General features: G+C 32.6%; 1 protein-coding gene across 1 annotated transcript; it reads right to left on the bottom strand.

Annotated features, from left to right (window-relative positions):
- Positions 1–6285: 6285 nt before the first annotated feature.
- On the bottom strand, positions 6286–14631 carry LOC106473078. The gene is made up of 4 exons (XM_022402577.1): positions 14594–14631; positions 14059–14125; positions 11347–12050; positions 6286–6685 (listed from the first exon to the last, which is right to left on the bottom strand). The coding sequence occupies exons 3-4, from the start codon at positions 11813–11815 to the stop codon at positions 6306–6308; spliced, it is 849 nt and encodes a 282-aa protein (XP_022258285.1). The 5' UTR covers positions 11816–12050; positions 14059–14125; positions 14594–14631; the 3' UTR covers positions 6286–6305.
- Between the last annotated feature and the right edge of the window lie 431 nt (positions 14632–15062).

The raw sequence follows: 15062 nt of genomic DNA, 5'->3' as shown, positions 1-15062 counted from the left end.
TTTGAATGTTCGTAAGTGTCAACGATGGTTCAGCAAATTTTGTTCATGTGACTTTAGCCTTAAAAACTGTGATGGCAAGGGCCGACTTGTTGTAATTGATATTGATGCTCTGAAGATGCTTGTTAAGTCTAACCCAAGATAACACATTCGTGAAATGGCCCTGAAATTGCATGTCTCTCATGAAACAATACGTAAACATCTAAACACCCAAACACCTTCTTTATGGAGTTTTCCCATATTTCCTTCACTAACTCTCCGATGATCATTGTTTTCAACATTGTTTCTCCTCTTCTGGCGCATAATGTGCATGAACCATTTTTGGACAGAATCGTCACCGGTGATGAAAAATGGATTTTCTATGCAAGTATTAAATGCCAAAAACAATGGCTCAGTCTAAACAAAAACCACCTCTGACTCCAAAACATGGACTCCATCTGCAGAAAGTGATGTTTTTCATTTGGTGGAACATCAAAGGAGTAATACATTTGAAACTCCTCAATCCACAGCGAACTGTCAATGCAGAGATGCATAATCAGCAACTGGAATGTTTAAATCAAGTCCTTCATCAGAAACATCCTCCACTTGTCAACTAGAAAGGTGTTGTTCTTCTCCACGACAATGCACGTTTGATGCAACACAAGATTATGAGGTTGGGTTGGGAAGTTCTCCCCCACGCATCATATTCTACAGACATGGCAACATCAGATTACCATCTTTTTCGTTTGCTGCAACACCATCGTAATGGGCAAATGTATGCAAATGTGGAAGAGGACATCGACATGTTTTTTGCTTCAAAGCCAAGTGATTTCTTTAATTAGGGCATTAACAACCTGATTGTAAGATGGAAAAGCATCATCAATACGAATGGAGAGACAGGTGATGAAGTAGTGAAAGACAGCACCAGAATATCAATGGGTAAAGCAGAGGGAACTAGGGATGTGCAGATTAAAGAATTGCAACCAATATAACTAGATAAGGAGTGTCATGTATCAAGAAGAGAATAAAAAGGAAAAGATGGAGACGACAATAGGAATGGAGAAAAAGGCAAAACCAGACGTGGCAAAGAGCACTGACAGCTGGAGCCAAAGTATGAGGAACTGGGTACCAGAAGAGTGAAAGTGTGGTGGTAAGGGGAATGGCAAACTTATTGAGGGGGGCATGCATAAATGAGAGCAAACACAATGAAACATGAGGGCAAGAGAAGTGAACCTCTACCAGGCTCAGAATCAAAAGTAGTTGGTCCAGAGCTCTGGAATGGATACCCCACTAACAGCTGAAACATGAAACAACAGTAGAACTGTTGGACAAATTGATACATGAGAAGAAGAAGAAGAGAGAATATGCCTGATGTATAGTGAGAAGTTCATGTAAGTTGATATAGAGGAAGTGCATATCAGAAGCTCACACACTTGGTGTCATGTCAATGGTGAGAGATGCACCCAAGCCTGACAGAGAAGCATTTGTGAAAGAAGTGATAGATCAGAGGTAATACTGATCAATGTAGTGAAAAGAAGAAAACCAATCTCTTCAGAAAACCCTCCCCAGGAGCACATTTAATGCCCCAGATGTAAGGTAAATAAGAGACAAAAATGTGAAAATCAGACACCAGAAAGGTAAACAGAAGTGAAAGGGTCAAACCACCAAGGAGGTAAGAGAGATATTAAGATTGGGAATTGTGTCATGGGAACAAAGAATGGCTGTAAGCTGGGAGAAAAAAGGCAAGTAAATGAAGAGGATAAGGTATGGTAGTACAGGTGTAGAGTTATTAAAAAATGAGTCAGCATGGGCCATAAAATCAGTTGAAAGCAGAAAGACAAAGTAGTTCAGATTATGGGACACATACAGCAGAGCACAGAAAGAATCAAAAGACAAGTGGAAAGAAAATGAAAGGAACATACCTGAAAAACCATGTCAAGTAAGAAAGTAGTTGGTTGAGAACTGTCTTCCACAGATAATGCTATGCCTAGAGCTAACCCCTGTGAGAGAAATACCTTGGGAAATGATCATCATTATGTCCAATGAAGTAGGAGGAATGTCAGCCAAACAAATGGGAGGAGAAGGCCCAGGGTACATTAAAAACTCCAAAACAGGTCGAGCAATGGCTGTCACATCCTCCATAGACACAAAACCCACACTAGCCACAATAGACAAAGGTCCTGTGTTAGAACAAAGTGTAAGTTACCATCACTTGAGAATTCAAAGTCGATAATAATAGTAGAAATAGTAATAAAGGAAACCAGTAATACTTGAACTAAATTCAAGTTTTGCAAACCATCTCAAAGCTTATGCAACTGATTAACAAAGTTTAAAATACACCTGATCTAGACAATGCTGAGGAGAAGAATGAAGTTATTGAGTGTAAGTGAACAGGGAGAGTTACTGCATGGAGGTTGTGTCACCCTCCTGTTAGTGGAAGGCTACTGTCGCATGATGATATCATCATACACTAACTCAGTTCATGTTAAACATGTGAATTTTAGGTGGAAGTTAGCTCAGGTTAGTTGCATGCAAAACTCGTAAACAGATGCACAAGAGATATAACAAGTTTGTGTGTAAAGGTGAGGTATTACCTCGGAATATATGATTTGTATTATCATTTTTAACAGCATCTACTAGTAGTTTCTAAATCCAACTTGTTCCCAGATGATTTTAGTACTTTACTGAATGGCATGATCATACTAATGAAGTACTAAATTTTAAGCTTGAAAGAGATCATTTGTTCTTGTGTACTAACAAGACACATATTCTAAGTATATGAGATTTAAAAGGGAATATTGTAAAGACAAGAGAACCGAGATCAGGAAGAATGAAAGAAAATGTTCAAAGTACATTAGAAACATTATACAATAAACATAAATGAGTTAAGGAGGAAGAGGAAAGATATATCTTTATGTCTAAAAGAAATACTTTCACAAGTCATATGGATAATAGAAAAATAGTCTTTTTTTTCATGATTTGCAAGGAATACCATGAACATCAGCTAAAAAAAATACAGATGAGTTGAAAAAGAAATCAAGGAGGCAAGTATCTTTATAAGTTGCATAATGGAAAGCAAAAGACAGAAAGAAGTCAGGATGCACAGTCTACACAAGAGATTACGCTATAAAAAGTGAATTGAAGGATGGAAATTAAGTGTGTAAGCTTGCAATGATTTTAAATGTATAAGTACTAATAATATTCAAGCTGCTTCCCTTGCATGCATATGCAACTTGTTTGAGCCACTAACATTTCAACATCTTGATGCTGTAAGCTTCATCAATGATACTCAAGTATGTTTCAATTATATCAACAGAAGTCAGTTAAAACAAAACTAACTTTATAAGTAATTGCTATTCGTGTGGTGTACAGTTGAAAGTAGATCATCCTAATGTAATAAGTAAAGTAAGTAAATAAATGTCTAGTATACATCTCAAATATTTGAGAATAGTGAGACTACAATTTTCTCAGACTTGGGCCAGTTTATACAATCCTATAAAAAATTAAAAATATAAAAAAGTATTAGTAATTTATAAAACTATACCTTAAATAACAGGAAATTTACTAGTTTCATTGTAAACACTCAAGTGAAAGAGTTTCACTACTACATTTTCTAGTTAGTAAAATTCAATAACAAGTTTACATTTAAGAAGTAAAATGTAATTGAAATACATACTTACTTCTACTGCAACTTATGCTCAAGTATCTTGATTGTGTCTGAAATGTGATGAATTTTATTCCTTTCCCTACTTTTTCCTCTTTCGATTATTGCCCATCATTTGTCATCTGTAATGTTATGCAAATATTCTGTTTGAAAATGTTATGTGCATAATCATGTCTCATACCTTCTTCTGACAGAATCTTTTGGTCAATCATTTTCTGTCATGTACTACAATCTCTGCTTGATGCCTACCATGTATTTAATTAACATATGGAGAACAAGGGACTATTTGATTTTTCAAGGATGTCAATCCCTTCACACCCACCTTTGAGAAAAAGTAAAAAACATACACCCACCCTTTATTTTTCAGGAAATTAAGGACTTCCCTTTTAAAATTTTGTAATGCGCTTGCTTTCACTACTGATGGCAACAATTCATTCCATAACCCAAACATTCTGTAAGAAAATAAAACTGTCTTAACTGGAGTCTAGTAGTCTGTTGTTTCCAAATCATACACTTGTGTTGTCTCATCTTACTGTCTTCAGAAATAGCATAAAGAAATCAAAGGCTTCTAGTCAGTTGATCACCCATATAATCTAAACTTCAATAAGATTGCCTCTTACCCATTTTTTTTTCTCAAGAAATAATTATCATCTACCTATTCTTATAATACAACCCTTCCATCCTGGAAGCTGTCCTCTAAACTCTTTCCAATAAGTCAATTCCTTTTTTGGTATTTCAAGTGAGACCTAAACAGTGATTACAAATTTGCATAGTTAATTTTCTCTCCCAATTCCAACACTGTGGGGAGAAAGAAAGAAGAAGCCAGTGCTAGATGAGATTATTCCAGAACTGGCATCCTTCTCTGTGGTAGAAATATTCCAATTCTTAGCTTTCATGCAGACCTTACATAAACATATTTTTTTTTCTACATCATATTCTAACCATGGATGCAAGGTTGTCTTTACAGGACTTCTTGACAACAAACTCTATGCATGTAAATCCAACAATCTTCTGCTGGCTTGCTTTAAATTACATGTATTGAAAAAAATCATAAGTGCTTTGTTGAAACAAATGTTGATGAGAAGCCATTTGTGAATGTATTATCTGTTACAGCTATTAGATAATAATGCAGACCTTGTTTGGAGCTTTAAGTGTTTTTATGAGATTGTTTCATTTAATTCATTTACAAATAAGTTTGCATCCTGAACAATGCCTTTCTTTTGTTCTATGAGATTGGCTAGCTTTCACACACGACAGGAAAAAGACTGTTTTACATTGAAAAATGCTCCTGGTTGTAGTGTTTGATTTTATTTAATGGAGTAATGTATGTTCTCTATTTTATCATAATGAACTTATAACAAAAAAAAAGTTGTTTTCTTTTTTCATGTGGTTCATGTAGGATTTAGCTTTCATAACTGTAGGTAATATTACATGCATGTGGGTAGCATCTACAAATTCATCAGCAATAAGCCTCAAAACTGTACCAAAAGCTCTTTGATCCATCCTGTGGTGAATACTTAACTCACAATAGTCAGTAGAAGCACATTCAAAAAAAAACAAAATCACAGGAGTTGTTACATAGCAACTAAACAATGATTGGTAGCAGTAATTGGTAATGAACACTATAACCAGCTAATCACAACTAGTAAAGCTAGGAAGGAAACATTTTAATTCGGAGAGGATGAAGTAACTGCAAAGATGTTGCATGAGATTTTGATGAGTCTCATATGTGCATTCAGTTCACATGGACCACCAGCTTGGTGATGAATTGGCAGAAATAATTAACTAAGGCCTAGATAACAGTTATTTCTTTAAATTATGTTTTACTAGAGGATGCAGAGATGAGTATATAACTCCTGAGAAGGAAAAAAATATTGGTTCTGTAAAAAAATAACATGAAAAACAACATGGCCAGAAACAGTGTTACCTGCTCTAGATAAACTGATAAGGGCCAAATTGTTGGGTGAAACACAGTTGTTAAAAAGAAATAAAACTCAGAAAACAAAGGAAAGGGACTAACAATAAATGTAACCATGTAAGTGCAATTCTTACATCAAATATAGTTTGCACTATGTGATAGAAAGTGACTGGTTTAGGGATTCCATCAATAGTGCATGAGACATGGTTATACACCTAACACTCTTTTACAGAATGAGGCTTGCATAAAATTACATATTATAAATGGTGAACAATAATTGAGGTAGCAGGAAGTAGAAAAAAGGGGGGAAGAGTTCTGAGTCTTGGCATAAGCAAGAGTTACAGCAAAAGTAAGTATTATTTAAATTATATCATACAGCACCACTATTTGCTGTGTTAAGAAATGAATTTATCCTTTAAAAAATTCTCATGAATATGAATTAAAAGTACTAACAGTTATTATGATAAATCCACAACTTTTGTGATTCAATAATAAGTAATATTATCTAAGAAGTTTTTCAATATATTATATCAGGTAGACCCATACTATAGGCAAAAACATAGTTCATAAGGATTAACTCATAATAAATAACTAAACATTAGTTTAGAGGTCATTAAAAATTATTATAAAATTGCACAACACAAAGAGTGAAAAGTACTTGTATAAAATTGGAGCTTTAAATATTAAAGAAAAAACTACATGTAGATGACAGTTTACAGTATTACAGTACAGGTGAACTTATGATGCTCAGCAGAATGATATACAGTTTGTACCAAACAAAACTTGACTGTTGTAAATGCTTAAAAGACAGAAACTAGAATAACTTTGAAACTTGGCCAATGTCTCTGGCACAATAGGTGCACCACAGTGAGTAAAACATACCTCTTCTGAACTTCCCAACCACGGTTTAAAGCTCAACAGTGAAAAAGATAAAAGAGAAGCACCCAGTCTGCTGATATTAATCAGGTCCATTTTGCCTACATCTACTTCAAGTTGTTTTACACTTTCCAAGTTACAGTTCTCTAGGTAATTCCCAACTTGCTCCAAACCCTTTTCATGTGAATGTTTCAAACGAAATGATATGTCACTTGCTTTTATGTCATCTTTCTTTAAAATGTTCTGTTCAGCTTGAAAAAAAATCAATAAAAAAAATTAGTTAAATGTATCACACAATGAGAGATTTCGACACGTTTTCAAGAATGTCTTTAAATGTGAACATGCAAACTGACAAGAGATGAAAGTGTAGAAAATAGCTCCTGTTTACTGAGAAGGCTGTGCTAACCTTCTTGGACTTTTCAATGAATGTAATTCTAAGGTAATCTAAACAATAAGTTGCAAGCAGAAGAAACTGTAGGTATCCTAAGGAAAGGCAGATCCTCTAAAAGGTTCTAAAAAACTGATCACCTGAAAACAATGTTATAGAAACATCACCCATGAATATAAAAAAAAGGTCATATTCATCACTTAAACTCTGTCAGCTTGTCTTACTGCAAAATAACCAAATAGATCTTCAAGTATACAAAGTTGTTTGCAAGGAAATACAACTAATGTATAAGACACAAGTGCACAAAATTTGCATATTCTACACATACATAAAGTTTTGCAAAAAAAGCAACTATATGTTCTGACAGATAGGAATTTATTATTAATAAGAATTGAACATTTGAATGATTAAAACTTCACAATTATTGAAATGAGCAGTCAGTGCAGAAATCCATACTAAGCGAAAACACTCTGTCGCACACATAAGCTGCAATGGCAAATTACAAGTCAAATGAAGTGTCAAGTTCAACTCCCAATACTTCAGCCAAAATCTGCTTACGTGAGATTCCTTGAGAATCGTTCTTATTTTATAACAGGGCCCAAAAGGTAAAGCATATTAACAACACCCATTGTCAAAAACTTATATGTTACATGTTACAAAATAGAAATTCAAACTGAAATCAAAATAATTTTATCCAAGAAAACCCTAAAAAAATCACCTTACATATTATTAATAAACTATTTGGCTAATGATCATATGTTTAGAAATTTTGCAATGTGCTTTAACCTAACCCTAACACAGAAATTCACTTTTTGTATAAAACATTCTATCAGATCATTATTTAAAACATTAAGTACAACAAAAACTTTAAAAAAATGTAGGCTAGAAAATACAGTTTAAAACTTCTTTATATAAAAATAAAATCAATACTCTGTAGAGCATATATTTGTAAAACAATTTACACACAATCATTATTTTGCAATCAATTTTTTTATGGCCATAATATTGTATTTATAATATAAATTCTTTATACAAAAGCTGAAAAAATTACAAACAAAAATACATACATGAAAAGAGAAAAAATGTAAATAATAAAGAGTATTACAACATATATATGATAACGGAGCAGTATCAGTGCTGCATTTTGGCACCAGACATTTCCCCTACAAGCTTTTGAAAGAAACTTAAATATTTCTATTTACATATAAGCATCTAATTACATTGTTTAAATTTCTAATTGAAAGGTGAGAGATTAGTTCAAACATTTTTTTAAAATCAGAGTTGATTTGTCTGGAACTATGAGCTTGTTATTGTCATCATTTCTTTTAATAATTAATTTCAAGATCAAACACTAGTACATTAAGAGAAAAAATAACATTAAAAATACTTTATGCATAATGAGCCCATCAATTTTATGATTTCATTTTACTTTAGTTGAACCTTAGCAGTGATGAATTATTTTCATTCTTATAATGTGTATTAGCTCTTCTGAGGTCAGAGTAGCAAGAAATGTGCCACACAGTAATTTTTCCTGTTATATTGGCAATTGTGAGAAGTGTAATAATCATACAGTGTAACATTAAGTACCACAGAAGGAATGCATTTTCATTCTTGTTGCTAATTAAAAAAGAAGGTAGTCCATATAACCAATAAAACTGAAAGAGTTAGACCTAACTAGCTGCTTTTATACTTTCTGCTGAGATTACAAAAATCTTTGTGCAATTTCGTGGTATTCATGCACAACTCTGAATGAACAAAGAGTAGGCTGATCTTTTTTTTAAGATTATAGTGCTTTAAACTGAGTATTTTTGAAATTCGTTAATAACATGTAGTTTGAGAAATTGAATTTAAATGTTTCTCTTCTGCATTTACTACAAGAATATGGGAACTGAAAGTTGTGAAACTTTTTCTTTTGGTTAATCACTGATGGCAACACTACAACTTATGCTTATTAACTTTGCATGAGTAGGTAGGTGGTCTCTATTTTCAAGGTTTTATAACTAGATTATGTGTATGTTATTATTTTGTATTCCTTTGTCATTCTTGTCATCTTAGTCTCCATGGATGCTACAAATACTAAATTATTGAACTATAATCTTATTCACTTCTGAAATCTATTTTTATTGCAAGCTTATTTTCAAATTTATTAGTTTTGAAACAATGTAAGTATAATTTCCAAATTTAATTTAGCTTTATTCTAATTCCTGATACTCTTCAGCATTACCTTGATGCAATTATTTTTTGCAGACAAATTTCCTATTGCCACAGTTTTAATATACAGATACAATATATCTGACTATACTATTGTACATTTCTTGTTCACAAAATTTTCCATTTTCCTAAGTTTTGACTCTGGAACTGTCTAAACCTCATTGAGGGCACACAATAAATTGCAGTCTGAGATGTTACTTTTTGTAACTTGACCAGTCATGAAACTTAACTGCTGTTTTGTGAGATAGTTGCTTGACCTCATGTTTGAAGAAATTTTGTGGACTTGGAACAGGTATTTCCACATTTTAGTGCCCCTTCATCTGACTAGTCAGTTACAGAGAGAATATCCTTTGTGTATGATGTTTTGAAAAGATTTTTTCTAATTTTTAAGGAAGACAGTGTGTGATCTGAAATGGCTAGTACTCACTGTGGAAGTTCAGTTTCTTGTATTGCTACTGTTTATCATGCACAATGTATTTTAACTCTATTTACAAGTTAATTCAGTTTTATTTTAATTTAATTTTGTATTTCGTACCTTGTAGATATGTAACACAAATTTACATGAAGGGTGAAGTAAAGACACATGAAAGAATTATAATTTGCTTCATATTATTTGCATACAATGAAATTCTAGATATCTTTAATAGATCATTAGAAACAAGACATAGCATAAAGACAGAACTATGGATAAAGAGAACAGTAAACTATGCAAAATGGCAGCATTATTTAAAGAGAAAGTTAAGCTTTTGGCACACAATACATATTGTGGCTAAAATGACTTTCAGGAAGTTAACGCACAACAAGATATCAGTCTTTAGCTTGTGCAGAGGAGGGAAGGATAACAAATGGGACAGAAAGGAATGAGAATGAAAAACGTAAGGAGGTTATTATTATAGGTGATTTTCTAGTACAGCACATGGATAGAATAGTCTGTGGCATAAAAAGAGAGAAAAGAATTATATTATACTATCCAGGGACAGAGGTGGAGAATACAAGTGACAGAGCAAGTGATAGCAGTCATGTAGTCTTTACAGTGCACATAGGGGCTATGATGTAGGGAAGGGTAAGTCAAAGAAGCATTCTGTTAAGTAGAAGACATTTAAAGAAAACAGCCACAATAAGTTAATTCTGCCAGGGATACTGTCAAGACTTAATTATGAAGATGAAACTATAAGTAGGTCACTAAGGCTGAATGCTAGGCTTATGTTAATATGCAAAGACAAGCACATTAGCTGGTTGGATTTGTGGAACCAATTCAGTTGGAAAAGGGAGCTTTTTTTTGGAATGGATGACTTACATTTCAGTAGAGTAAAGGCTAGCTTGTTTACAAGGGCTATTAATTCAATTGTAAGTGTAACTAGACTAGGATTAGACAATGGATAAGGCAAGAATAAGAAAAATATGATGTAGAGTGGGGTATAGTGTGGGAACAAAGTACAAAGACAGATATAATGGTAGGCCAAACTCTTATAATTGTAATGCTCGAAGTATAAGTAATAAAATGGATGAACTTAGAGCACTGGTTGGAACAGAAGATTTTTAAATGTTGGGAATAACCAAAACCTGGCAGGATAGCAGGAGTTTTTTGAAATACAAGTTTATAGGTTGTTTAATATCAATATATTGCTAAATGAAGGGGAGAAGTGGCTTTATAGGAAAATCAAAGTTACAGCTACTTCAAGTTCAGAATATCAAAGCTAACAGTAATGAAATTAAATCTATTTGGGTTTTTGTTAGTGGTCATAAGGGGAGAAGGCTTTTGGATGGAAATTATAGACCACCAGATGAACCTGATGAAATTAATAAGAAATTACAGTGAGATAATGAATTCAACTGTCAATGAGGTTAGGATTATAAGAAATTTTAATTTCAAGAATATAGATTGGGAAATGTTAAAGTCTATCATGAAAAATACATGTTTTTAGAAACTGTTCAAGATGGTTTTCTTCAACAATTTGTTAAAGAACCTACTAGTAACAATGATATTTATATTTATTGTTAACTTCTTTGGAACAGGTTGCCTTCAGGTGGTAGATGAAGTTCATTTAATGAAAAATTGATAAATATTTGAATTATAAGGGCTGGCTTTGAGTTTTTTATTGTTTAGTTTAATTTGATGGATGGGATGGCCCTGTTGTCCTTTAATGTTATGTTAGGATGACAAATTTAACTTTTTCAAAATAACTGTAGCATTATAAATTATACACATTATTCATATAACACAAGTTATTTTATGTGCTTTTATGATCACATTTTAACACAACAAAATACCTAAAACAATGCCTAATGAATAACTGTGTTTTTCTGATTTACCTAAAGCACATAAAGCACCTGATGATAACCACAGAGCTTTCCACATGATTTTTTTTTCTGATTGATTTTGAATGCTTATTATTTCATTCATTAAACCCTTAGTGGCTAGGAATCTTCTCTCTGCCACATAATGTGGGTAGCAAGTATTTGTGTATACTTCATCATCTGTAAAGAAAATTTTTGAAAGTTTCTGTACAGATAGATTGTTATAAATCTTGAGTGAATTGAATATTGGACAAGTTGCACACAACAGGTGCATGTAGTATGATGCATGAATATGAAGCTCCTCAAGATTGCATGTATAAGCAAGTATCCATGTTGCTGCAACATAACCATAATCAGAATCTGGAATTTCAAGATACAGCTTCTGCAATTTCTCCAAACCAAAACTAGTGTCTTCCAATTTTTGTTGAAAATAATTTCTATGAACTTTAATAGCTAAACTCTCCAATGACCATGACAATACCATTAGTCCCTGAAGTCTTGAAAAAATCACATTCAAATCAGATGCTGTAAAGTTGCAGTTTACAATATGTAAGGCTTCCAGATTTTTACATTTTTTCACAACTTTTAATAAAATTTGATTTTTTATCCAGTTCACATTGCTTATGTTCAGTTCTGTAATATTTAGGACTCGTTCCTTGATGAAAAAATTTTCAAAATCACTTGGTTTGGTTTTCCACTGGTGATTGAAGCTTGCACACCTAGGAAATCAGAAATATTGTATATAAGTTTTGTTACATGCATATGACAAAATCAAGTGTACTATAACGACACAAATTTCAAGAACTAAGTCCAAAACATTTGGAAATGCTCACATCTCCAGTTATTATGATGTTAGAAAAACACATAGGTTCAAGAAGTCTAACTATAAATGAATAAAAACCCTATAGGGTTTTTATTCATCTCCAGTTATTACATATTCACAACTTTATATTACATGACCAGCTACACATACCTAATTTATTGAATTTTCCACAGATAAATCCTAATGCACATACCAATTGCTACAAAAAGTTAAACAAGTGCAGTGCAGAGTATATAGTGTTTGTGATCTAACAGTTTTTGACAATTACTTATAATTATTCAGAAAAGTTAATGGCTATCAGAAAAGCAGTTGAGCAGGGGTGGTGACATTGAATGACAATGTGCTCAAAGATATTATTCAAAATCTTCCTGTTTGTTCAACATTAAATTACATGCAATGTCCTATTGTTTTATTTCCCCATACTATCTTCCTATGGTTCTCAGAACTGATCACTTATATTGTTTGTCGAATCTATTTTATTGTTCCATACCATTCATATTTCATACTTCTAAGTAAATTTGTTTATATTGTAAATGTTAGTATTTACATTTTATTTTTCTTGAAAATCCAACTAACTACAAAAAAATATCTGATATATGCTAAAATAATCTCTAATCATATTATATCTGAGGTAATTCAAATTTATTAGCATGGTATGTTTGAATGGAATAGTGTTTGAATTTTCAAATAATTATACAAGAGTAGAAGAAAAAATAACTTACATCTGACTGGATAATTCAATACAGTAAAGAATGGTAAAACAAACATTCTCTTATTACTAATAAATTTAAAATGATTCAAGTGATCATGGCAGAATGTAAGTAAACAACATTAAATTTTTAACTCTTTATATATATATATTTTTTATATTTAATGCATAGACAGGTGAAAATCTGATTGTTTACTGTCACTTTAATCAAGAATAATGGTGTGCAAACTGTGGGGCACCCAACCCCAAAGTACAAATTTAAAAATAAGGAAGTTTCAAAAACTAATATACAAATATTATTACTATTATGTAATATAGTAACAACAATTATCATAGAGAAAATGACATATATAGTATATACACAAATAGGTTATATGGGATGCAAGGAAGCAGCGAGTCAAAATGCATCTTAAGAATGGGGGTCACCCATTTCCTAGAACATGCCAATCAGGTTCCCTCTAACTCTTGTTTTTAAATAAATACAACCAAAAATCCTATTTGCCATAATACTAGCAACAGTGCAACCAAGAAATAAATGCAATTTTATTAGCAATATATTATAGCTGATAAACTATTATTCAAAAGATAATATAAGGTCTAGACTCACAACCTCGAGCAGTGGCAAATTCAAAAACTCGTGTCAACAAACTCCAATACTTATACAACTAACAATAAATAACGCAATTATCAATATTAATAATGATTCTTATTTGTATGACTTATACCTAAAACTGATTTTAGGCTAACAAGCTGAAATAGAAATAAGATCTAAATGGCATTATTTGCATCAATTTCTCACTGATTAAGTCAATTTCTTTTCACAAAACATGTGCAGTTTTGAATTAGAAAAAAATACATAAAAAATTTCGACGTTTGAAAATTTTAATCACCAATGGCAAGATGGTTTATAAATTATAACTTATACATAAATATAAGAATTAAAATGATGATCCACTACTATTAGTATTAATACAGTATAATGAAACACAAGTCCATATGAAAAGTCACTTTCAGTTTCGCGTGGGCTGAAGAGGCCTCGTCAAGACTCAAATATCGAAATTCATGTATTGTAATGGTATATCTTCATTTTAATTTTATTTTTTGTCCTAATGCTAGTACCGACAGCGATCCTGCATTTATTTTAACTGTCAGTTCTATGTTTAAAACGTTAATTTTAAACACAAAATTAACTTACCTGCAAACTTGTTTTCGTAGAGAGATGTCCCAAAATGTATTGCAAAGTTTACCAATGGCAAGAAGATCTGAAGGATTTAAGTACATAAATATATTAATTAATATTTCTTCAGGTAAATGTTCCATATTTTGTTTCTTGTTTTTAGAATTTCATTCCTAACAACTGTAACACTAACATCATGTTATCGTTACCACGTGGTCATTCTTGATATGTATTTTAATAAAGTGTATTACTAATAAGTCTAGCAGTGGCAGTGTCACAGGTATTTGGCTTACAAATAAACAAATAAATGGTTTTTTACACATCACCAACTAAAATATACTATATATGATTAACTATTTTAAAGAAGCATGAACAGCCTTGTGAAGCGTACAAAGTGATCTCAACTTCAAGCGATAAATTTTATACATGTCCATTTTGATAAAAATAAAATAAATTCTTGGCGTATAATAAAGGGAAAGTCTTAACACAACTACGAACATTACAAAACAGGGAGAAGTAACCTAAATACTTTAGAGGATTTACAGGCGATGACCTTTCTTCGTGGTAAGCTGCCTGTTGCACCAGTGGATAAGCCAGAATTTTGCTAATAAGTTATAGTTATACTGTTAACAATTCTCAGTGGAGTAAAATAGCTAGTTATCGTGTAGGTCTTGTTGCATGGGTTCCTCTTATATGTTGGCCTAGTGGTTAAGGCACTTGTCTCGCAATCTCAGGATCGTAGATTCGAATTCCATCTCTGAACATGCTCACCTTTTCAGCTGTGGGAGTGTTATAAAGTAATGGTTAATCTCACTATTAGTTGGTAAGGAGTAACTCAAGAATTGGCGGTTGGTAATGTTGAGTAGCTGTCCTCACTCTAGTCTATCACTTCAAAACTAGTGCAGATAGACCTCGAGTTGCTTTGGGCGCCCCCCCCACCCCCAGTGGGCCAGCGGTATGTCTGTGGACTTACAACGCTAGAATCCGGGTTTCGATACCCGTGGTGGGCAGAGGACAGATAG

Source organism: Limulus polyphemus, unplaced genomic scaffold (genome assembly GCF_000517525.1).
Source record: "Limulus polyphemus unplaced genomic scaffold, Limulus_polyphemus-2.1.2 Scaffold126, whole genome shotgun sequence".
Classification (NCBI taxonomy): domain Eukaryota; kingdom Metazoa; phylum Arthropoda; class Merostomata; order Xiphosura; family Limulidae; genus Limulus; species Limulus polyphemus.
This window is presented reverse-complemented; position numbering and strand designations above follow the sequence as displayed.